At 46.6% G+C, this 22,232-nt stretch overlaps 1 protein-coding gene across 6 annotated transcripts in view; it reads left to right on the top strand.

Moving 5' to 3' along the window:
* Window positions 1–17,000, top strand: part of pcbp4 (poly(rC) binding protein 4) — a 257,239-nt gene extending 240,239 nt beyond the window's left edge. For 5 of the 6 annotated variants that reach the window (XM_072472067.1, XM_072472064.1, XM_072472068.1 and 2 more), the window contains 4 exons: window positions 2,141–2,216; window positions 4,217–4,269; window positions 11,226–11,395; window positions 13,703–17,000. In XM_072472067.1, coding sequence (XP_072328168.1) covers window positions 2,141–2,216; window positions 4,217–4,269; window positions 11,226–11,395; window positions 13,703–14,015 — 612 coding nt within the window. In that variant the 3' untranslated portion in view covers window positions 14,016–17,000. The remainder of the gene's footprint in view (window positions 1–2,140; window positions 2,217–4,216; window positions 4,270–11,225; window positions 11,396–13,702) is intronic. The other variant, XM_072472069.1, reaches the window with a different exon arrangement.
* Window positions 17,001–22,232: the final 5,232 nt, after the last annotated feature.

Genomic DNA, 22,232 nt, shown 5'->3' with positions numbered 1-22,232 from the left:
AGTTGAATTGCCAGTGTTCCACTTGAACATCTGCCATCTGGAATGAGGCGCCAAACCAAGGGGAGGCGGGCACACAGAAATTCACACAATGCCATCCTTTGAGAAATGAATACCTCCGGCCTGAACTGTAGCTTGCGCCCTGTGTCAGATTAAATCCATGCTTTCTTTCATGTACAGCTGAGCTCTCATCCTGAAATGACGCTTTGTTGTGAACTTGCATCTTTGAATCAAGATTTCTATTGAATACATATAGAGTGGAGCAGAGGTGGATGAGTGCAGGGAGTCACACCAACTACTTTTACAACTTATTCAGAGCCTGGGTGACCACTTTCTCTAAACCATGGACACGCTCCTAGAATATGATTTCTTACAACTTCAGTTTAATAAAAGATTTGAACGAGATACTTTGTCAGCCTCGAGGAGCTGCATTTGTATCCAGTTGGGGCTATGCATCTCCACTTTAAAAAAAAAAAAAAAAATCTTTAATGGGATGTGGACTTCAGTGGCTGGACCAGCCTTTGTTCCCATCCCTATTTGCCCTTGAGCTGAGTGGCTTGCCATTTCAAAGGGAAACTAAGAGTAAGTCAACCATATCACTGGGTCTGGAGCTACATGTAGATCAGACCAGGTAAGGATGGTGGATTTCCTTCCCTAAAGGGAATTCGTGAACCAGAAGGGTTTTTTATATACAAATTGAAAGTGACAAATTCATATTTTCTCCTAATTAAGGGACAATTTAGCGTGGCCAATCCACCTACCCTACACACCTTTGGGTTGTGGGGGTGAGACCCATGCAGACACGGGGAGAATGTACAAACTCCACACAGACGGGGCCGGGATTGAGCCCGGGTCCTCGGCGCCATGAGGCAGCAGTGCTTGCCACTGCCGCCCAACCAAATGGGTTTTACGACAGTTGATGATTGTCTCATGGTCACCATTTGCAAAAAATACAATGCAGAAGAGGCCCTTTGGCCCATCATGTCTACACTGACGAGAGCAGCACGGTGGCGCAGTGGATTAGCCCTGCTGCCTCATGGCGCCGAGGTCCCAGATTCAATCCCGGCTCTGGGTCACTGTCCGTGTGGGGTTTGCATTCTCCCCGTGTTTGCGTGGGTTCCGCCCCCACAACCCAAAAGGTGTGCAGGCTAGATGGATTAGCCATGCTAAAAATTGCCCCTTAATTGGAAAAAATGAATTGGATACACTAAATTGTTTTAAAAAAAATGTCTGCACTGATGTATGAAAAATACCTGACCTATCCCCCTAATCCCATTTTCCAACACTTGGCCCCTAGCCACAAATGGGTTATATAATAGCTTTCAGATTTTATTGACTTTAAATTTCGACCAGCTACTGTGGAGGATTTCAACCCATGTTTCCAGAACATGAACCTGAGTCACTGGATTACTGGTCCAGTGACATTGTTACTATGCCACTGTGTCCGATTGAATGACTGTTAAGGGTGTCTTTTGAAATGAGTTTAGTAGTCTCAGCCCGATGGCACAATTAAAACTGGTCCAAATTGGCAGAAGTGACAGACCACAAGATGGCTGGCATAGGAAATGGCGATCTGGGCAAAAACGTGTCTAGGCCTGAGGCGGCTTGTTGGTTAACGTAGAGGGGACGTCTAACTGGGAATGAAAAACCAGTGGTTTAACATAACTCAGTTAATGATTTAATAACCAGATATTCCATCCAGTAACAGATGTAGGCAACTTTACCAGTTTCTACTGGAGATGCTGGCTAAGATTGGTGTAGACAGGTGACTAACCAGATTGGTTTCCATGGGGATTGGTGCAGCAATGCAGCAAGAACTTTCTGATCTCTGCTATGCCTCCCAAGAAGCCACCAAAGTTCCAGGCAAATTAGGCCAAATCTGAGCAATCCATCTACCTGGTCTCTCTCCCTGCTGTCAGCATCTGACACAACTGAACAGCCACATTTGTCCCTTCTGGGCCTGCCCACTGGGAGACCGCAGCTCTCTCCTCACATCCTGTCCACTGTGCTGAGGGGCAAGTTGAGGATGTAACCACTTGAAAGGTTTGCGAATGAGACAGTCAGCAGCCACGCATGCTGCCATGATGATGCTATTTGTAATTGCTGAGCTTTTGTTGACAACCTTTCCCATCCTGCCTTGCAGCTATCCAAACTTCACCAGTTGGCTGCGCAGCATGCTTCCTTCAACACAGTGAACCAGTCCTCCTCCTCATTTGCTGGTATGTATTAAGCATACATTTGGAAAGTGGGACAGCAACCGTCAATGCTGTACAGTACTTGAGATTTGACAGACTTGGGTCCCGAAACGTGAGTCAGTGTAAAATGATATAAATTATGTATGAAGCTTATGTTTAGTTACACTGGTTGACTATCTGATTAAGGTGGGAATGGGATTATAATGGATGAAGTGAAGAGGTAGAGTGGGTTAGGATGCAGGAGGAACCTTGTAAGGGTTCTAGATTGTGGGCTATGGTGACGGCAGCTTTGCCAATGGTTCCGAATAGGTATTCGGGGACCCTGCTGGAGAGACTGCTGCTTCCAGATGTGGAAGGGGCGAGAAGAATTGGGGATATGTGCAAGTGGCTGGGGGAGCAGGGAGGCGAGCGGGCGGTGAAGATCAAGGAGAAATGGGAAGCGGAGTTTGAAGGGGAGATCAATTGGGGAGTATGGAGTAAGGCACTGCGTAGGGTAAATGGGGCCTCCTTTGCAAGGATGAGCCCAATACAGTTTAAGGTGGTGCACAGGGTGCATATGACTAGGGCAAGAATGAATGGGTTCTTTCAGGGGGTAGCAGATGAGTGTGTGAGGTGTGGGCGGGGGCCAGCGAATCACGCACACATGGTTTGGGGTTGCGAAAAATTGGGAAGATTCCGGGCAGGGGTTTTCGCGCCCTTAGCCAGGATAGTGGAGCAGGAGGTGGACACGGATCCTTTGGTAGCGATATTTGGGGTTTCAGAGAAGTTGGAGCTCATGGGGAGGAGGAAGGCCGATGTGGCCTTCGCCTCTCTGATTGCACGGCGGCGAATTTTGCTGGAGTGGCGGTCAGCATCGCCACTGAGGGTAGTGGCTTGGCTAGGTGACCTGTACAACTTCCTGCGGTTGGAGAAGATAAAGTATGAGTTAAGGGGCTCTGCAGGGGGACTTGAGAAAAGGTAGGGGATGTTTGTGACCGTATTTGAGGAGCTGTTCGTCGAGGGGGGAGGATGAAAAAGGGAATAAATCTGTACAGACTGTATAATTGACTGCTGGGATGAATGTTTCCCGGGTGTGTTTATTTGCTGTAATCTGTTTTGATACATGTAATAAAATACATTTTTTTTTATAAAATAAAAAATAATGGATGAAGTGAAATCAGATGTTAGAATTGGAGGTTCCAGGGTTGCAGAGACCTCGAGAAGGATCCAGGTCAGCAGTTGGTAATGTGAGATGGAATGTTCCCATTAAAATTTAGTTCTTGTGTGTGGTCAGTTCTTTCAGTGTCCGCTCTCGAAATCATATTACTTATCACAGAACGAGGCTTGACTAGTATTATTTCATGAACGCAGCTCAGTGGAAATGTTTAAAAAAAATAAATTTAGAGTATCCAATTAATTTTTTCCAATTAAGGGGCAATTTAGCGTGGCCAATCCACCTACCCTGCACACCTTTGGGTTGTGGGGGTGAAACCCACGCAAACACGGGAAGAATGTGCAAACTCCACACGGACAGTGACCCAGAGCCGGGATCGAACCTGGGACCTCGGCGCCATGAGGCAGCAGGGCTAACCACTGCACCACCATGCTGCCCCCTCAGTGGAAATGTTGATCGGATGTTAGGACTGCTCGGTTCTGGAGTTTTGCTTGACTTATCTTTAGAACTAGGCCAGAAGCTGGCTGAACCTTAAATGGTTTGCATTCTGTCCATGAGGCTGATGGAAGCTGTGTTGCTTCCTTCTCTGAACTTCTATGTCTGCTTCACAGCTGGCTTGTAATGCAGAACAAGGCCAGCAGCGTGGGTTCAATTCTCGTACCGGCCTCCCTGAACAGGTGCCAGAATGTGGCGACTAGGGACTTTTCACAGTAACTTAATTGAAGCCGACTTGTGACAAGTTATTATTATTATTATTATTATTCTGTTCCTGCTCTAACTCTGTTGCAAATTATTTTCTGTCCTTGACTTGCTCTTTGTATCTGGCTGCATTGTGTTCCTGGCTCCTAACTTTGTTGCTTGCTTCCTACAGGATTGGACAACAGTGGTCAGACTACGTCTCAGGAGCTTCTGATTCCGAACGATGTAAGTAGTGATCATAAGACATAGGAGCAGGCCAGTCGACCTTTGAATCTGTTCTGCCATTCAATAAGATCATGGCTGATTTGATTATGGCCATGAGTCTAGTTTCCTGCCTGTCCCCATAACCCTTGACTCTTTTTGATCAAATCAAACCTTGAATATATTCAATGACCCAACCTCCACTGCTCTCTGGAAGAGAATTCTGCAGATTAATGACCCTCCGAGAGAAGACCTTCCTCCTCATCTGTCTTGAATGGGAAGTTCTTTATTTTTAAACTGTGTCCCCTAGTTCTAGATTCCGCTATGAGAGGAAACATCCTCCTGGCATCCACCCTATCCAATACACTCAGAATCTTAATCTTTCATTCTTTTAAACTTCAGTGGGTTATAGGTTTCAAACTTTCCTCACAAGACAACCCCTTCAGCCCAGGAATTGGGCTAGTGAACCCTCTCTCAACTGCTTCTGATGGGTGTCCCTCCTTAAGGTGACCAAAACTGTTCACGGTACCCCCAGGTGTGGTCTCACCAATGTCCTGTCCCGTTGTAGCAATGATTTCTGCCTTTTATACTCCATCTCCCTTGCAATAGAGGCCAACATTCCAATTGTCTTCCTAATTAGGCTGTACCTGCATGCTGACTATTTGAGATTCACGTTCAAGGGCATCCAGAGAATGGTGTGACCAGGGTTATTCAACCATGTAATCATCACAGATGAACCCTTTCTTGGCTCAGACGAGCACTGTCCAGAAGAGTTCACCAAGATCAATCTGTGTGCCCTTCTGGGTGAATAAAGCCAGGGAAGAGAGGTTGCTAGAGACTCCCCACCCCACAAAGCCAACACTTGTATGTTTTTCTGAGTTGAGGCAGCAGCGACTTGTCTCCGTCTGTTAGTGATGGATCAGCGATGGTGTGGAGCTTTGATGGGAAAGTCGCCCTCTCTCAGCCTGTTCCCATTGAATCTTCGGGATCTTTAATGATCTGTTACATGGGTCAGGCAGCACTCGGTCATCTTCACTGACTGAGGGATGACGCCTATGACTGCGTAACATCCTAACCCAGTGTTCTTCAAACTTTTTTTCCGAGGACCCATTTTTACCAACTGGGCAACCTTCGGGACCCAACCCGGCCGACCTGAGGGACCCACCGTTTTCTCTTACCTTGTTTGCTGCTGACAAAAATGGAGGGAATGGTTTTGGGTCCCTTTGGCCCTCATACATGCTCCTCCAATGGAACCGGTTGGATGAAGGTGAAGCCTTCCGGTGTTGGAAAGTGTAGAGTCTCCATCTGTCCAAAGTTCTGCATTTTTTTTCCTGTAAAATTTTATCAAATAAATCCCCCCCGAACTTGTAAAGAAAAATAAATGAATAAATGGGGGGAAAAATTAAATTAAAAAAAACCACCCAAACTTGTAAAACAAAAAGCTGCGACCGTTTAAAAAATCAAAAGCGTCCGTACTGCGCATGCGCACCGATGATCGGGCACGCATGCGTAGTGTGTGTGGCCATATTTGTTTTACATGATCGCGACCATTTTGAAGGCCACTTGCAGCCGGCATTATTAACTGCCGGCTGTTGCGCACAGATTTGAACGATCAGGAGCGCCGCGATGGATGGCTCCGCGACCCTCCCGACACCCGCCCACGGGTCACACCACCGAGTTTGACAATGCCTGTCCTAACCCATCCCCTACCTGAGAATTGAGGTTACCGTGTCCCATCACGATCGGTGAGTTAGGGTGACAGCTGTACTAGGGCTAGTGATCTTTCATCGCTTTGAAAGACTATTGGGGAGTGGAGGGGGGAACCAACTTTTTCCAGTGATATTCAAATCTTTCTACTGTGGCACCTCGAATCGCATTGTTCCAAAGCTCGGGCTGTATCCTCAAGTGGCAGCATTTTCCATCAACAGTCCAGTGGTATAAGAAATTTGTATGCCATAATGTAGTGTAGTTTGGATTTATACTGGTCAATGCAGATAGGGTCATTTTACTTCTCATTGTAACAAGGGTGATTGGACCTCTTACTGCAAATAGAGTGATTATGTCTCTCAATTCATGAGTAATTGTGGTTCACTGGGTGACTGGAGTTCTTGAATGGGGTGCCTAGCTCGTAAAAGCAGGATAATTGTACCTTCATAAAAATGAAGTGACTAACTTGCACTGTCTGTGTATGGCATTTCACAATGTATGAACTGACTGCCCCAGACTATAAACAGGGCAACTACTTCATTCAATGCAGTCATAAATGGAAGGGTGCCTCTCCAGAGTGACGGTGCCTCACTATTTCTAGAATGTGCACTGTTAGCTGTTGTGATGCCCTGTTTGGACTTTTGTTAGTGATGGGGTGTGTGCTGTGTCCCTGTAAATTTATGTGAGGCTGATGCTGTTGTCCTCTGATCCATTGCTCCTGTCCTGTTGAAGGACAGTCCTGGGCTGTGCTGCATTGGGTAGGGATCGAGCTGCAATTCCTGGCATGTGGTGAATGTAAGGCAGGGTCACAGCCCTTGCAAGGACCATGCTTATAAATAGTCAGCACTGCAGCACAATACTCTCTTCAGAACCCAGTAGTGTCAAGTGACAAAGGCAGAAGGGAATTTTATCCAGACAACGCAAGCCATACGCCTTTTGAAATTCAGAACAAGAATGAAGGGATATCTGTTTCACAAAACAGATGCCAGGACACTGCTGGAGAGACACTCTGTTAGAGGCTGCTGTGTGAGGCAGGCTTCGACATGCATAGGATGTACTGTACAGTTAAGAATCTAGCTTGGATACTACGTCGGAGACATTCACACCAATATTAAAGAAAGACTTGCACTTATAAAGCACCTTCCTTGACATTGGGCTATTGCCTTATGGCAAATAAAGTGCATTTGCATTGTAATCACTGTTGCGATGTTGAAAATATGACTGCTGATAGCAAGTTCCCAGAACAAGCAATGTGATGATGATTGGATAATCTGTTTTGGCAATGTTGTGGAAGGATTAATATTGGTGAACCTACTGGAGCGAAGTCCCCGATCTTATTTGAAATAATGCCATGGGATCTTATACATCCACCTGTGGGAAGGCGAGGCTTCGGTTTAATGTTTCATCTGAAAAAAACAGCACTCTCGGCACCATGGTGTGGTGCCAACCTGGATATTTTTGGTCAAGTGGGACTGAGTCTGCCATTGATGACATTGGGGAACCAAGAATTTAATGCGAGTGAGGAAATTAGTGAAGAACGTGTTTTGGACAAATTAATGGGACCCAAAGCTGACTGTTCGTGGCTAAGGTTTTCAGAGGAGGTTCCAGCAATTCATTTGTTCTGCTCTGCCAAGAATCTGGGGAATTCTGAGTAGTCCTTGGGGATTGGAATGTAACCCCACTATTGAAAGCTCTGTTTTCTTTTCTATCGACTGGTTAGCCTGACGCCAGTAGGAGGAAAAATACTAGGTTCTATTATTGGAGATATGGTAATTGGACACTTATTAAATCATGATATGATTGGACAGAGTCAGTACGGGTTTATGGAAGGGAAATTGAGTTTGGTAAGTCAATTCCAATGCACTCGTGGCTGGTCTCCCATATTCTGTACTCACAATTATTGAGTTATTCAAAACTCCATGTACAAATTCCCACTTGCCCATCATCCCTCTGCTTGCTGACCTACATCGACTCCCAGTTAGGCAGTGCCTATTTTTAAAAGCTTTTATCATTGTTTTTAAATCCTACCATGACCTCGCCCCTCCCTATCTGTAATCTCCTACAAACCTTGGATATTTGCGCTCCTTCAATTCTGCCTTTTGACTACTCCACTACTGGTGGCCGCACTGTCAGTTGCCAAGGCCCCAAGTTCTCGAATGCCCTTTCCAAACCACTTCCTCTTTTTAAATGCGCCTTGAAGCCTACCTCTATTCCCAAGCTTTGGATATTTGGTCCTAATAGTTCCTCATGTGGCTTGGTGTCAAATTTTATTTGATAATGAGCTTATGATGTGCACAGCCTTTTTACCATGTTTGCAGGCTGCAAAATACAAGTTGCTGGTGTACTAGAGTTTATTTAAGGCTACTGTAAATAGGTGTAGAAAACGAGGAACCATTGAATGTTGTATTGGTTGTTACACAAGATTAGGTCTCATGGGATTGGGAGGCTTGAAGACTGGGTAACATAAAATAGGTGTGTATATTGGCAGCGTGGATGTAATGGAGTGCTGCAGGAAGCAATACTCGAGTCTCAGCTATTTGCAGTCTGTCAATAACCAGAAGAGGCGGAGTATCCAAGTTTACTGATAGAAAACTCTGGGAGGCATGAAGAGGCTGCAAAGGATGTTAAATGGGCAGCACGGTAGCACAGTAGTTAGCACTGTTGCTTCACAGAGCCAGGGACCTGGGTCCGATTCCTGGCTTGGGTTCACTGTCTGTGGAGTCTGCACGTTCTCCCCGTGTCTGTGTGGGGTTCCTCCGGATGCTCGTTTCCTCCCACAGTCCAAAGATGTGCTGGTTAGGTGGATTAATCATGCTAAATTGCCCTCAGTGTCCAAAAAGGTTAGGTGGGGTTACGGGGATAGGGTGGAGGTGTGGATTTAGGTAGGGTGCTCTTTCCAAAGGCTGGTGCAGACTTGATGGGTTGAATGGCATCCTTCTGCACTGTAAATTCTATAAGTGAGTGAGCAATAATGTAGCAAGTGGTATAATGGGGAGACAGAGGCGTCATGATAATGTCACTGGATTCAATTACTAAATTTGGAATATAAAGCAAACTCATGAAATTATCTGGTTCACAAATGGAATGGAAATCTGCCGTCCTTATCTGGTCTGACCTACATGTGATTGCTCATCTGCAGCATTGTGGTTGATAACTCCCCTCTCTTCATGAGCAATTAGGGATTGGAAACAAATGCTGGCCTGCCAGTGATTTTTTTTTTTTAAAAAGAGGGGGAATGGGGGAATAAAAGAGCAGAACTTTAAAAAAAAAAAAAAAAACTTTTAAGAAGGTGGTCCAATAAAAGTTTGTTTGCGAAGGGATTTTGTGATCACTGTACATGAATCACGAAGTTTGCATGCAGATGCAGCAAAAAATAGGAAGATGTATGGTACGCTAAACTTTCCTACAAAGGAGTTCGAGTATATAAGAGGAAGGAAATCTTGCTGCAACTGTATGGACCTTTAGGTGGGACTACACCTGGAGTACATTTATAGTTTTTCCAACAGAATACTTACGTTGGAGGAGGAACAATTCCTTGAATAAATTGGCAGTCCTCTGAGACGATTGGATAGAATGAGTCCGTATATTATTGTCATTAGTAGAATGAGAAGCGATCCTAAGTTTTTGCCCGGATTGACAAAGCAGTTGCTCTCTGGCTAGAGAGCCTAAAACTAGGGATCATAGTCTCGTGATAAGGAATCGGACATTTAGGACGAGAGTGCAAAATCTCTTCACTAAGGGTTGTGAATCTTTGAAATTCTCGACACCAAAGAGCTCTGAGTGTTTAGTTATTAAGAATTTTTTTTAAAAAGACTGTTTTTGGACACTGGAAATCGAGGGATATAGAGTGGATAGTGGTGCTGAGGTCAATCGTCAACCATGACCTTATTAAATGGAGCAAGTGCGCAGACCTCCTATTTATGTTTTGTATTAATCAGCAACCCCAGCCCTTTCTTGTGTTCTGTAATTTGGGTGAGGCTACTTCCACTGAGCCAGAGCTGACCGATACGCAATTTGAGCATTAAATTGAAATGTCTTAAATCTGAGTGGGTGGGTGGGGGGACACCATGACCAGGATAATGTAATGGTTGGGGGGGGAGGGGCACATTAGTTGCACTGTTGAGGACGTCTCCTCTCGTAAATTAACTTCCCTACTTCCGCTAACTCTAGTGTTGCTGCCTTGTTTGGCAGGTTATTCGGTCAGGAAATACTAATGGTTGCTGCCAGTCCTGCGCTCTCCGACTTCCTTGGCAGAGCTGCTCTTTTGAGTGTGCCTAGGCTTCATGACTCTGGGATAGTCCCTGAGCTAGGTTTCAGTGCTGTTCCATGTGATAAGCTGAGAAATGAGCCACAACAGTTGTAACATGGGCAAGACCAAATGAGTAGCCCACACATCTTATCCCGTCTTGAGTTTCTATCTGCAGATCTTCTAAGTCTCCACATTGTTAGGTGAGACACTGTCCTTTTCGCGATGTGATGGTGAAGTAGTACCTCGTGATGGTGAACCGATTCTGTCATGTCCCTGATTTCTTTGTTCCGAGCTCAAATAATCCTGGATCTGGGCCTGCAGCACAAATCCACCTTCAATTAGGTGCCAATTGTCATCAGGAATGGGACAGTCATTATGGAGTACACTTGAGGATGAGTCTCAAGTTCATTGTGGGCCACAGAATCCGTACAGTGCAGAAAGAGGCCATTCGGCCCAACAAATCTGCACCGACTCTTCACCCAGGCCCAATCTCACCTTATCCCTGTAACCCCACCCAACCTTTGGACACTTGGGGGCAATTTTGCATGGCCAATCCACCTAGCCTGCACATCTTTACACTGGGAGGAAACCGTAGCACTCGGAGGAAACTCACGCAGACATTAAGAGAATGGACAACCTCCACACAGTAACCAGAGGTCAGAATTAAACCCAGGTCCCTGGCGCTGTGAGGCAGCTGTGCTAACCACTGTCACCATGCCGCCTTCAGTGGAGGGAGGGAGCTTTTCTTTACCGGATCAGTGTTGTACCTGTCCTGGGAGTGTTTAGGAAAGTGCAGAAGAACGTGTACTACACCTAATATTGACTTGTTAAGTAAATATAATTAGTGTCCATGACAACATGGCGTGGCTGAGATGGAATACCTCCTTCTCCAGCAGCATAACTGGCACAAAAAACACTTGTTTTCTATCTTAAATTAAAAAAGATACAGAAAGGGGCCGATGGTGGTCTGTCTGTCCTGGACTGCTCCGTTTTCTTTGCTAACCTGTTTGTCTTTCCTCAACAGTTAATAGGCTGCATCATTGGGCGGCAAGGCAGTAAAATTAACGAAATCCGGCAGATGTCAGGTGCTCAAATCAAGATCGACAATCAGGTTGATGGTTCGACCGAGCGACTCGTTACAATCACGGGGGGTCCCCTGAACATCAACTTGGCCCAATACCTCATAAATGCATGGTAAGCAAACCTGGCAGTCTTCCTCGGTGTAGTACTGGCTGAGCAGTTTAGTAATGGCTGAGCACTAGCAGGGAGAGAGACTTGATTCTGCTAGCTGTAAGCTCGGGTTTCGTACAAGGGTTACAGTGAGTTGTTTAAGGACGATAAGGGAACAGGGTAGAACCAAGCCAACTTGATTAGCAAAGTCCCCAATTAGTCAATTTTGAAATATTAAATTTCTTTTAGCATATTTTCCACACCCTCTTGAATTCTGTGGTCATGCAGAGGACCCACAGTCACAAGCGTCTTGTACCCAGAGCACACTCCGTGCCATTCTCCTCAATCAATATTAGCACACCCTAGAGAGCGATAGAGAAAGTTGAAGCTGGGTCACCCTTTGGTGTTCGCTTCTTTTTCTCACTCTCTCAGTTGGAAGCACTAGCTTCTGCTGTCTGTTATCTGTATCAGACGCTGGTGTCCTGGTATTCAGGATATAGCACTGCAGCACCTCTGCTCCTTGTTTGGTTCCTTATTTTTTTCTCCCGTCCTTTCCTCTTGATTGGGTTCCACAGGCACTGCCCAACTTCTAGTAAGCTATCTGAATAGCCTTCCTTTTGCATGCACTAGACAGCAGGTGCCAAAGGGCTATTTGACCATAGGGTGTATTGAAGTTCACCCCTGCCTGGCCCTTACTCAAGTGTTCATTCACTTGGGCAGTATCCAGCAGTGGGTGGGTAGGATTGGGGGGGGGGGGTTGATTCTATGACACGAGTGGAGAACCCTGGCTGAATTTCCACATCCATCTCTGAATTCGTGTTGGTGAAGACTTGGTGTTCATGACAAGTTTGTAGTGAGTTTATCTGCTCTCAATCCCCACCATATCCACCAAACAGTCACCATATTTCCATCAGTCAAGCATTTTGATAACATTTCTAGGTTAAACCAGTTGTGTTGCTGCAACTCCTTGCTTATCCTCTCCTATTTGCATCTCTTATTTCTAGACCATTAAAAAAACATTTTTTTGAGCACCCAATTATTTCCAATTAAGGGGCAATTTAGCGTGGCCAATCCACTTAACCTGCACATCTTGGGTTGTGGGGGTGAAACCCACACAGCCACGGGGCGAATGTGCAAACTCCACACAGGCAGTGACCGGGGCCGGGATCGAACCTGGGCCCTCAGTGCCGTAGGCAGCAGTGCTAACCACTGCGTCGCCGTGCCACTCCTAGACCATGTTTGGCAACATATGGAGCACAGGCCACCTGAAACAGTCAAGGCCTCGAGCTCGGGTGTAAGAGTGACTACTGGTGCAAACCTTATTCCTTTCAGCTTCTGAGATTGTGTCAAGTACTGGCTGTCTGCCCAACGTGCTGGTTTCCAGCACACTCCTCCAGTTAACCAATTTTTGGCATGTTACCTGCCACTTAATGTTTATCATTGAGAGGCCCAGGTGAAGGTTCGTACCACAGGATGCCAGCAAGACTGAAAACAATTAGACTAAAGACACATTAAATTTTAAAAATCTGTTTTTTGCAAAGCTGGATGGAGATGTGTTCCACAGTGGCAATATCGGGGAATGAATTTTTAAAAATAAATTCCGAGTACCCAATTATTTTTTTCCCAATTAAGGGGCAATTTAGTGTGACCAATCCTCCCCTGCAGATCGGGTTATGGGGTTGAGACCCATGCAGACGGGGAGAATGTGCAAACTCCACACGGACAGTGACCCGGGGCCAGGATCGAACTTGGACCCTTGGCACCATGGTGCAGCAGTGCTAACCACTGCGCCTCCGTGCAGCCCCTGGGGAATAAATTAAGAGTAGGTCTATCTAAAGATCAATTTGTAAAGCGGGAAGGAAAAAGTGATCAGAATAGTTAGAGAGATACTTGGATCTCTGGTTTTGATTTTGCCTCCAAACCAGTAGACACGGTGTATGGGTGGCAGAGGAGGTAACCTGCTCTGCAGTTGAAAAGCTCTGTAAATGTATCTATACTTTTGTGTTCTCGGAAAAGCATTGGGATTTGCTCAGTTGGGGCCAGTGCCTCCAGTGAGCAGGTTCCCCAGTGAAACTTTGACCAGTGTGTGATCCATTTTAGTTGGTTGATGGTCAAGCTGCAACGGTTCCCTTGCATGTATTTAGTGCCATGTGTGTGTGTGTGTGTGTGTGAGTATGTGTGTTTAATTCAATACGCAAGTATTGAACCTGAGGCATAATGTATCCTTACATTTGTTTTACTATCATCCTTCACCACCCTTCCTTAACTCAAATCTTCAATTCCTCTCACCTAATATAACCCTGACCTCTCTCCACCTCTCTTTCTTTACAGTTTAGAGATGGCTAAAACCACCTCCCAGAATGCTTCCATCACGACCCCAGTTGACCTCAACATGACCTTCTCTCAGCCTACCAACCCTGCCTCTTCCCCACTGGCATCGATGAGTTCCACCCTCCCATCCTCTCTGCTGAATGCTCCCTATGCCATTCCCATCTCCAGCCTCCTTGGCATGAAAAGCGTTCCTTTCCTGGCACTGTCTGCGGCCACTTCGGGGCCTTCTGGGAGCCTATCAGCTTATACGGCCAAAATCTCCTCATCCAATGGGGTTAAGAAGTCTGAGCGACAGAAGTTCTCTCCGTATTGAAAGGATGATGCAGCTGCCCAGACCCTGTGTAGAACTAGTGAGGTAACAAGTGACGGGAAGGAGTCATTGGGAGTTTCATTCAGATTTGTGAATTTTGTTGTTTAGGAGGTCTGTTTTCGTACAAGTCCGTACCTACAGATTGACCCCCTTTGAAAGTGGCTGAATAGCCTTTACCTGATTCCCTCAACATAAAAATAAAAGAAAATCAACATTCTAAGAGCTGGCAGAATTTGACAATTTAATTTTCACGTTGGTTAATGGAGTTTGAGACTGGCTCGGTGAGCAAGTATATGACCTTAGTCTAATTGAGCCACCTTGTCCAAGAAGACCTTGAAGGCGATCTCCAGTAGGGTGACAATTGTTCTCCATACCCCTGGGCTAAAGGGTGGGAGGGTAATTTGGGCGGGGGGGGGGGGGGGGGGGGGGGGGGTGGAATTCAGCCTCTGTTCCTATTTCTGATTGGTGTCAGTGACCCCTGCTGGAAAGAGAATGACCTGTGAGTTATAAGAACAAAAATGCTGCCAAAATTCAGCGGGTCAGGTAAGGCAGCATCTGTGAAGAGTAACAGTGTTAATGTTTGAGATTGGTGACCTTCCATCAGACCTGTGGGTATTGCCAAGCTGACCTACCATGACCGTGGAGTGGAAGGATATCAAACCTATGCCTGGTCTGACACCCTCGCCACTTCACATGGTCAGTCAGCCCATTGGTGCTTGCTGTTCAGGCTTCTGCTTTGAATGAGGCACAGGAGCAGGTTCTGTGGAACTCTATCCCAGCACGAGTCACTGCCTTTGAGAAAGAAAAATTGGAAAATGAACGTTGATTTTTTTTTAAAACAATATGGCAGCAGGGAAGGATTTATTTTTGCTGATGCCAGCTCGCTTTGGGAATCAGGGAAGTCATGTTCGAAGTCACTGGGCATTTGGGGGCTTGGCACATTCCGTAATCAAACTACTTCCTTTGTGCTGTACTTCTCCAGATTAATCAAATGTTTAAGGATTTTAGTTAATATACCTGATACCTTCAAGGAAAATTTCAATATCAAATAATTATAATGAAAAAACTGTTCAATGTTTGGTTTTTGTTTTGTTTTCTCTCCAATAAGAACATTAGCACGTCAATGACTGCACCAGGCTCAAGGACACGTCTGGTCCAATCTCGAGTCACCAACCATTTAGATTTTTGAGTGTTTGTCCCCTGCCAGCCCCCTTACAATTAATATCTGACTTTAAGGCCCAGGCTGAAAATCAAACACCTTTAGCAACTATGCAAAAATTAAACGTGTATTTTTGTTTTTAAAAAAAATTCAAATCTACTGAAATTTTGAACGACTGATTTGACTTCTGCTGCCGTCACGGAGGCTGATTTTTTTTTTTAATGGAGTTGTTTGCTCGTGTTGGAACTGGAAACATTTCTCATTTGTTTAATAAAAGAATCCCCCTTTTCCCAGAAGCTCTGTTGTAGCTCCCATTTTCCCAATCCTAGTGGAGCACAGCAGGGCAAGCCTGAAGAAAGGAAGAGACACCTTTTTTTTTCTCACGAGCTACAGCTGTAACTGGAATGCAGCACATCTCTCTTTCTCTCTGTCGCACGCACACACCACACACGCACACTCACTCTGCACTGGACATTCCACCCCATCACCCTCCCCTCTCCTTACACAAAGCTTTTTTGACATGAGGCCATTTAATAAGTGCTAGTTTCTCCAAGCAGGAGGGAAAGTTGAAGGATATTTTTCTTTTTGATTTTGATTTTAGAACTGGATCCCAAACCAAGGGGATACAAATCTGCTTTTCGTGTAGGAATGTAACTGAGATTAGTTTGGGTACCTTTAGCCCAGCCCTAGTGAGTGTGAATACACCATGAAACTGCACCCGATACGGTACAAATTGACAGTTGCTCTTGCACATTATAAAATGGCTGATGTGGGAAATTGATATGTCAGCAAGGCCTCCTGGACGGGCACAGGCTCCTAGTCCTGAAGGAAGCACAATGTGATTCCTGGTGCCGAAAGAGACATGATTCTGATATTGGTGTAGAGGGAGCTTAATGTGGTAGCGTAGAGGGAGCTTAATTCTAACCAGTGATATACCTGTCCTGGGAATGTTTGTTGGGGACAGTGTCAATGCAGCTTTACTCTGTATCTAAACCCCTGCTGTACTTTCCTTGGAAGTGTTTGTTGGGGACTGTGTAGAAACAGCTTTACTCTGTATCTAATCCCTGCTATTTACCTGTCCTGGGGGTGTTTTGGGGGGACATAATCGAGGGAGTATCTAACCCTGTGCTGTACCTGTTCTGGAATTGTTTGATGGGCACAGTGTAGAGGGAGCTTTTCTCTGTATCTAACCCTGTGCTGTACCTGTCCTGGGAGTGTTTGATGTGACAAATATCCCTTACCTTGAGTGGCAGAAAATCTTCCTCAACCCAAGAATAAATTGAAGTTAAACATAGGGAATGTAGATCTTGGCCTTTAGAATTTGTTCTCTGATTTCAATTTGTAGCGTGACAGAAGGAGAAGCGTCCTCTTTGACTGGGGACAGCAAGCCTCGGGGGATACCACTGGGCAATACCTGCGGCTCCTGTTTATAAAGGCGAGGACCATGTAGTCTGTGACAACATTCGCATCTCAAACACATCATTCCCATCGCCTAGATGGTGTTTAGTTGCTTGCATGTGATGAGGCTGGGAGAGAGCCAGCTTGTTGGGCCCCTCAACTGAGGAAAGCTTTGTGTAAAGGTACAGGCAGACTCTGTGAATGCACAGGGTTCTGGGCTGACAGCCATGTCTAATATTACAGACCCTCCCCTTTGTTCCCTTGTCCCACCTCTGCCCTTGTCCTCTTGTGTTGGTGGTGTTCAAATTCACTCTCCATTTTCCTTTGCAGTTGTTTCTTTTATATTTCCTGTTATGTTTCGTTGAATAAAAGTTTTTTATGCGACACAAATTCCTTTTATAAAATATTAATAAAAGTTTTTTGGCACATTACAGGAGTTCTCTGTGTCCCTTTTTTTGATCTAATTGTTGACATTGCTTTTGGGTGGAATGAAAGATAAACAATGTGTAAGAAGCTCTCGGGGAGGGGGTTGAACAGTGTGTTGCCCAGTACGTCAGCCACATCTAAGTAAGGCTTGGGCCGGCTGTTAGTCCAGTACTCCTTTTGATAACTGATCTAGTTAACAAAGTGTTGAAATAGGATTGGGCTCAGCTGTGAATCTTCTCATGGTAGAATGCCCATGGCAGCAATGTGTGCCATCTTTAAGCTGCAATTCACCAAGGCTCCTTCACCTTCCAAACCTGTGACTTACTTGAAGGGCCAAGGCAGTAGATGCATGGGAATGCCACCAAGTTTCCGTCCAAGCCACTTGCCATCCTAACTTGGAGCTATATCAGAATTCAGGAATGATGTGAACTCGCCTGATGAAGGAGCTGCGCTCCGAAAGCTGTTGGACTTTAACCTCGGGTGAATGAAGAGGTGGGTTCCAGAAACATACATATATAGACAAAGTCAAAGATGCAAGTCTTGCATCTCTTCCTTCACCTGAGGAAGGAGCTGTGCTCCAAAAGCTAGTGATTCGAAACTAACCTGTTTGACTTTAACCTGGTGTTGTAAGACTTCATACTGTGCTCACCCCAGTCCAACGCCGGCATCGCCACATCAGGTTTTTAACCTGGTATTGTAAGACTTCTTACAGAATCCAGGAACTCACTACTATTTTTAATTTTTCCAAATCAGCATGGTCAATCCCCCTACCTTGCACATCTTTGGGTTGTGGGGTGAGCCCCAAGCAGACACGAGAATGTGCAAGCCACACCGGGGGCCGGGATCAAACTGCGCCACCGTGCTGCTCCCAGGAATTTACTGTCTGACTGGTGGGGTGTTCCTCAACCACATGGATTGCAACAGCCGAGAAGGTTGCTCGCCGCTGCCTTCTGGGACAGTTGGGGGGAATGGGCAATAAATGCATGTAAATGCAATGAATGTATTTTCTTCCCATGTACTTAATGATCTGTTGAGCTGCAAGCAGAAAAATACTTTTCACTGTACCTCAGTGCACGTGACAATAAACAAATCCAATCCAATGCTGCCCAACTAAGAACGAATGAAAAAGGATCAATGCATGCCACAATTTAAAGTAGGGCATGATGGACAGTGTAATCTAGGTTCAGTATGAGTAACCATGCTGGTGTTGGAAAGGACGCAGTTGTACAGCAACTCTGATTTAAGGTTAGTTGGACTTGCCCTGAAAAAGCTTGGGAATCAGATTGTACCCACTGGCAGGAAATGAAGCCCAAAAAACCCCTCTGCTGCTTTATGCACAACATTCCACAGACATTTGGTGAAGAATTGAGCTAAGGCTGGTAAATGCTTTAGTTTGAACTTGGTCAATTTATACATCGTCTGCAAAGAGCTTTAAATATGTTGCATGTTTGGCGGAAAGCCTGATTAGAGGGTAAAGATGAGATACCCTATTGATGCTAATATAGTAAATTACTGCAAGTGCTGGAAACAAAAACAAAATACTGGACAACCTCCGCAGGTCTGACATCATCTGGAGAGAACGGAGCTAATGTTTATAGTGTCTGGATGACTCCAAGCTAGAGAGGACTGGAAGTAGGATCAGGTATATACGGGAGGGAGGGGGGCTGCTGAGGGCCAGCAACATGTGGCAATTGACAGGTGTCATGGACACAGACAAAAGGGAATGTAAATGGTGATAGTGACAAGGGTGCTGATAGTGGCACATTAAATCAAAATGTGTTCATGAAGAATAAAGGTGAGCAGTGTGTTAAAGGACAACAGGGAACAGGTGGAGGGGAGGGTGGGGTGGGGGGGAGACAATGGTGAGGGATAAACAGATCAGTGGAAGAAATGAAAATAAACTTATAGAAATAAAAATGTGATGAAGGTGGAGAGAGTTCACAGTCTGAAGTTGTTGGAACTTAATATTCCAGAAGGTTGTAACGTGACTAATCAGCAGATGATGTTCAGTTCCTCCAGTCTGCACTGGGCTTTGGCTTTACTGGAATATTGTAGCAGGCCCAGGATGGACATGAGAGCAGGACGGTGAGTTGAAATAGCAAGCAACCGGAAGGTCTGTGTCCTGCTTGCGGACAGACCGGAGGTGTTCTGCAAAGCGGTCACCCAGTCTGCATTTAGTCTCCAATGTAAAGTAGACCGCATTGGGAGCAGCGAATGCAATAGACCAGATTGAAAAAGGTACATGTGAAGCGCTGCCTCACCTGAAAAGAGTGTTTAGGCCGTTGGGTGGTGAGCATGGAGGAGGTAAAGGGGCAGGCTTTACACCTGCAATTGCATGGGAAGGGGGTCAGGTGTCGAGTGTAATGAGACCACAGGACCAGGGTATCCCGGAGGGAACGGATGCTGACTGGGAGTGAGGGGAAGATATGTTTGGTGGTGGCATCAAGCTGAAGATGGCAGAACTGGCAGAGGGTAATTCTTTGAATGTGAAGGCTGGTGGGGTGAAAGGTGCGGACAAGGAGTGCAAAAGCTGTCTTCCTCCCTCATAGGTCCCACCTTTTCTAACCCCCTACTCTACACTAAACTAACACCACAGACCCACCCCCCTCTGCTGACGGTCCTCTCAAGGCGAACTTGATTTTCTCCAGACAAAGCTAGCCATGTCAGTTAGCCAGGTCTACGACTTCGGGGGCTTTCAGTCCATCCAAGCTAATAATATCCGTCTCCAGGCTACCAGAGAGGCAAAGACCAGAACGTCTGCTTCTTCTGGAATCCCAGATCTTCTGACACCCTGAAAATCGCCACCTCTGGACTCAGCGCCACCCTTGTTTTCAACACTTTGGACATGACGTCTGCAAACCCCTGCCAGAATCCCCTAAGCTTCGGGCATGTCCAGAACATATGAGCATGGTTCGCTGGTCCTCCCGCACACCTTGCACACCTGTCTTTCGCCCCAAAGAACCTGCTCATCCGGGCCACTGTCAAGTGAACCCGTGAACGACCTTAAATTGTATCAGGCTGATCCTGGCACATGTGGACGCGTTGACTCTGCGCAACGCATCCGCCCAGAGTCCATCCTCTAACTCCTCTTCCCATTTGTGTTTCAGTTCCTCAGTCTGTGTTTTCTCTGACCCCATAAGCTCCTTATGAATGTCCGAAACCCTCCCTTCTCCCACCCACACTCTGGAAACTACCCTATCCTGTAACCCCCTTGGCGGTCGGAGCGGGAAGGTTGAGACCTGCCTGCGTAGGAAGTCTCGCGCCTGCAGGTATCTAAAGTCATTCCCTCCCATCAGTTCAAACTTCTCCTCCAGTTCCCTCAAGCTGGGAAAGCACCCTTGTATAAACATATCACCCATCCTCTCGATCCCTGCTCTCTGCCACCTCCGGAACCCTCCATCTAACCTCCCCGGGCCAAATCGGTGATTATTGCAAATTGGAGACCAGACCGATGCTCTCTCTGCTCCCACATGTCTCCTCCATTGCCCCCAGACTCTCAGGGCTGGTGGAGTAGCGGGGCTGGTGGAGTAGCGTGCCGGCAGGAACGGCAGAGGTGCTGTTACCAACGCCCCCAAACTAGTGCCCTTACAAGATGCTGCCTCTACTCGCTCTCACACCGACCCCCGCCCACCATCCACTTCCTAATCATGGCAAAATTCGTCGCCCAGTAATAATTACTAAAGTTCGGGAGTGCCAGCCCGCCCTCCCTCCTGCGCTCCAACATCCCCTTTTTAACTCGCGGGGTCTTACCCACCCATACAAAGCCCAAGATCACCTTGTTGACCGGTTTAAAAAAGGACCGAGGAATAAAGATGGGGAGACACTGAAACACAGACAGGAATCTCGGGAGAACCGTCATTTTCAGTGTCTACCCTCCCAGCCAGTGATAGCGGGAGCACGTCCCACCTCCGAAAATCCACCTTCATTTGGTCTACTAGTCGGGCCAGATTAAGCTTGTGCAGCCGTTCTCATTCCCGCGCCACCTGGATGCCTAGGTACCGAAAGCTTCCCCCTTCCACTCTAAACGGCAGCTCCCTCAATCGCCTTTCCTGCCCCCTTGCCTGGATCGCGAACATCTCGCTTTTCCCCATGTTCAATTTGTAGCCCAAAAACCGGCTAAAATCCCCCAGAATCTCCATAATTTCTTCCATCCCTTCCAATGGATCCGACACATATAAGAGCAGAGCGTCCGCGCCTAGCAAGTGTATTCCACCACCCCCAACCCCCGCACCAGTCCCTTCCAGCCCTTTGAGGCTCTCAACGCAATTGCGAGCGGTTCTATGGCCAGTGCAAACAACAGCGGGCAGCGGGGGTATCCCTGCCTCGTCCCCCAGTGCAGCCTAAAATAGCCCGATTCAGCCTGTTTGTCCGAACACTTGCCACGGGCGCCTGATACAGCAGCCTGACCCAGTCAATGAAGCCCCGCCCAAATCCAAACCGTCCCAGTACCTCCCACAGATAATCCCATTCCACCCGGTCAAATGCCTTCTCTGCATCCATTGCGACCACTCCCTCTACGTCCCTACCCTCTGGGGGCATCATGATAAATATTCAACAGCCTTCTTACGTTGGCCGCCAACTGCCTCCCCTGAACAAATCCCGTCTGGTCCTCCCCAATCACGCCCGGAACGCAGTCTTCAATCCTTGAGCACAAGATCTTAGCCAACAATTTGGCGTCTACATTTAGTAGGGAGATCAAGGGCAGCACGGTGGCGCAAGTGGTTAGCACGGTTGCCTCACGGCGCCGCGGTCCCAGGTTCGATCCCGGCTCTGGGTCACTGTCCGTGTGGAGTTTGCACATTCTCCCCGTGTTTGCGTGGGTTTCGCCCCCACAACCCAAAAGATGTGCAGGGTAGGTGGATTGGCCACACTAAAATTGCCCCTTAATTGGAAAAAAAATAATTGGACACTCTAAAAATGTAAATAAAATCAAAAAATAAAAGTAGGGAGATCGGTCTGTAGGACCCGCATAAATCCGAGTCCTTATCCCGCTTCAGGATCAATGAGATATTGGCCTGTGACATCGTCGGGGGAAGCCCCCCTCTCTCCCTTGCCTCATGAAATATTCTCATTAGCAGTGACCCCAGCATCCCAGAAACTTTTTGTAAAACTCTACGGGGTACCTATCTGATCCCGGGGCTTTACCCGACTGCATGGCCTTCGGCCCATCTGCTATCTCTTCCAACCCTATCGGGGCGCCCAGCCCTTCTACCAAGTCTTCATCAACCTTTGGGAAT

This window comes from Scyliorhinus torazame, chromosome 13 (genome assembly GCF_047496885.1).
Source record: "Scyliorhinus torazame isolate Kashiwa2021f chromosome 13, sScyTor2.1, whole genome shotgun sequence".
NCBI lineage: Eukaryota > Metazoa > Chordata > Chondrichthyes > Carcharhiniformes > Scyliorhinidae > Scyliorhinus > Scyliorhinus torazame.
This window is presented reverse-complemented; position numbering and strand designations above follow the sequence as displayed.